The sequence below is a fragment of the Etheostoma cragini genome, chromosome 6, assembly GCF_013103735.1.
Source record: "Etheostoma cragini isolate CJK2018 chromosome 6, CSU_Ecrag_1.0, whole genome shotgun sequence".
Taxonomy (NCBI): Eukaryota; Metazoa; Chordata; class Actinopteri; order Perciformes; family Percidae; genus Etheostoma; species Etheostoma cragini.
Window position 1 is genome coordinate 27922553 of NC_048412.1, and position 1904 is coordinate 27924456.

Consider the following 1904-nt stretch of genomic DNA (forward strand, 5'->3'; position numbering starts at 1 on the left):
CAGTCTCAGAAGCAGGTTTTGCCCGGATAGTTTCCAGACCCCCAGACGGTACCTAGAAGAGACATGAGAGAGAGGTGCAACAGGAAGGGAAGAGGGGGAAGATGGATGAAGGAGAGGGAAAGAGAGTGTGGGGCACTCAATCGGAGACACGAGCCTGGCTCTGCAGCACGGTAGATGTAGGTTTAGCTGGTGATTAGTGGTGTGGTTTAGGTGGGGTTTAGGTGTGGTTTGTCTGGTGATTAGAGGTGTGGTTTAGGTGTGGTTTAGGTGTGGTTTAGGTGTGGTTTAGGTGTGGTTTGTCTGGTGATTAGAGGTGTGGTTTAGGTGTGGTTTAGGTGTGGTTTAGGTGGGGTTTAGGTGTGGTTTAGCTGGTGATTAGTGGTGTTGTTTAGGTGGGGTTTAGGTGTGGTTTGTCTGGTGATTAGAGGTGTGGTTTAGGTGTGGTTTAGGTGTGGTTTATCTGGTGATTAGAGGTGTGGTTTAGGTGTGGTTTAGGTGTGGTTTAGGTGTGGTTTAGGTGGGGTTTAGGTGTGGTTTCGGTGTGGTTTGTCTGGTGATTAGAGGTGTGGTTTAGGTGGGGTTTAGGTGGGATTTATCTGGTGATTAGAGGTGTGGTTTAGGTGTGGTTTAGGTGTGGTTTAGGTGGGGTTTCGGTGGGGTTTAGGTGGGGTTTATCTGGTGATTAGAGGTGTGGTTTAGATGTGGTTTAGGTGGGGTTTAGGTGGGGTTTAGGTGGGGTTTATCTGGTGATTAGAGGTGTGGTTTAGGTGGGGTTTAGGTGTGGTTTATCTGGTGATTAGAGGTGTGGTTTAGGTGGGGTTTAGGTGTGGTTTAGGCATGGTTTAGGTGTGGCTCTGCTCCCGAACCTTAGTTAACAAAATTAACTTCATTTCAATTGTGCAGTCAACCAGTCACATGAAAAAACAGACAAGAGTAAACACCATCGCAATCACCCAATCCACCAACACGTGAAAGGTGAACCGCGATACAGCGAGGGTTCACTGTATCAAAATGCTCAATTCAACGAGAAATGCAAACAGCGCCTAACATTGGCATGATTAATTATGATTCTCTTGGCTTTCTGGAGTACCAGTTTCTTCCAAAAGGGAGCTCAGGTCTGGTAACTGAAGTCTAGTGAATCTCAGATCTTTCCTGTTCTAAATACAGGCTTCTTCAATATTTGCTCTGTTGCATCTTCTTCTGTTCACCAGCAGAGGTTGATAGAGTCTCTTTAACCGTCCCCTATTCTCCCACAGGGTCAGGTCGGCGCTCCAGGGTTTCCAGGCGACGTCGGCGACAGAGGATACACCGTAAGAAACATCCACAATCATCATCTGGGCTCAATGAGAACATCTGATCTTTTACTCTTGTTAAATTATTCACACTTGGTTTGGATTCTGTATAAAAGCAAATATCCCATCACACGCTTCCGTGAATTCCACCAGGAAATTCTCAGGAGTACGTTATTAATGTGGATGATACATTTTTACTACTTTTATGTTCAGTTTAAGTCAAATTGTTGAGCTGATTTCTCCTTTATTTCTTTTTCTGACAGACTAAAGCTACTCAATCACTACTTCTTAAGTCCATATTTGAGTAATTTCTTCCTCCTCTGCTTCATCTTTGAAATAATTCACTCCTCAATGTGCAGAGATGTATTTGTGATGAAACATGTCCTGTTCCTTGTCTTCATCAGGGTTACACTGGACAGCAGGGACCCATCGGACCCACTGGACCAAAGGTACATTATTGTATAGTAATTCATTACTGTAGTTTATTATTTATTATTAAATATCACTGACGTGAGTTTGTTCTCACTTCTCAGTGAGTAAATATCTCAGTCTGTGTGTGTGTGTGTGTGTGTGTTTGTGTGTTTGTGTGTGTGTGTGTGTGTGTGTGTGTGT

The 1904-nt window shown here is 44.1% G+C and overlaps 1 protein-coding gene across 2 annotated transcripts in view; it reads left to right on the plus strand.

Annotated features, from left to right (window-relative positions):
• The window catches only part of zgc:113232 (uncharacterized protein LOC541546 homolog), a 32119-nt gene that overhangs the window by 13939 nt on the left and 16276 nt on the right, over positions 1-1904 (plus strand). For both annotated transcript variants that reach the window (XM_034873655.1, XM_034873654.1), the window contains 2 exons: positions 1257-1310; positions 1697-1741. In XM_034873655.1, the coding sequence (XP_034729546.1) occupies positions 1257-1310; positions 1697-1741 (99 nt within the window). The remainder of the gene's footprint in view (positions 1-1256; positions 1311-1696; positions 1742-1904) is intronic.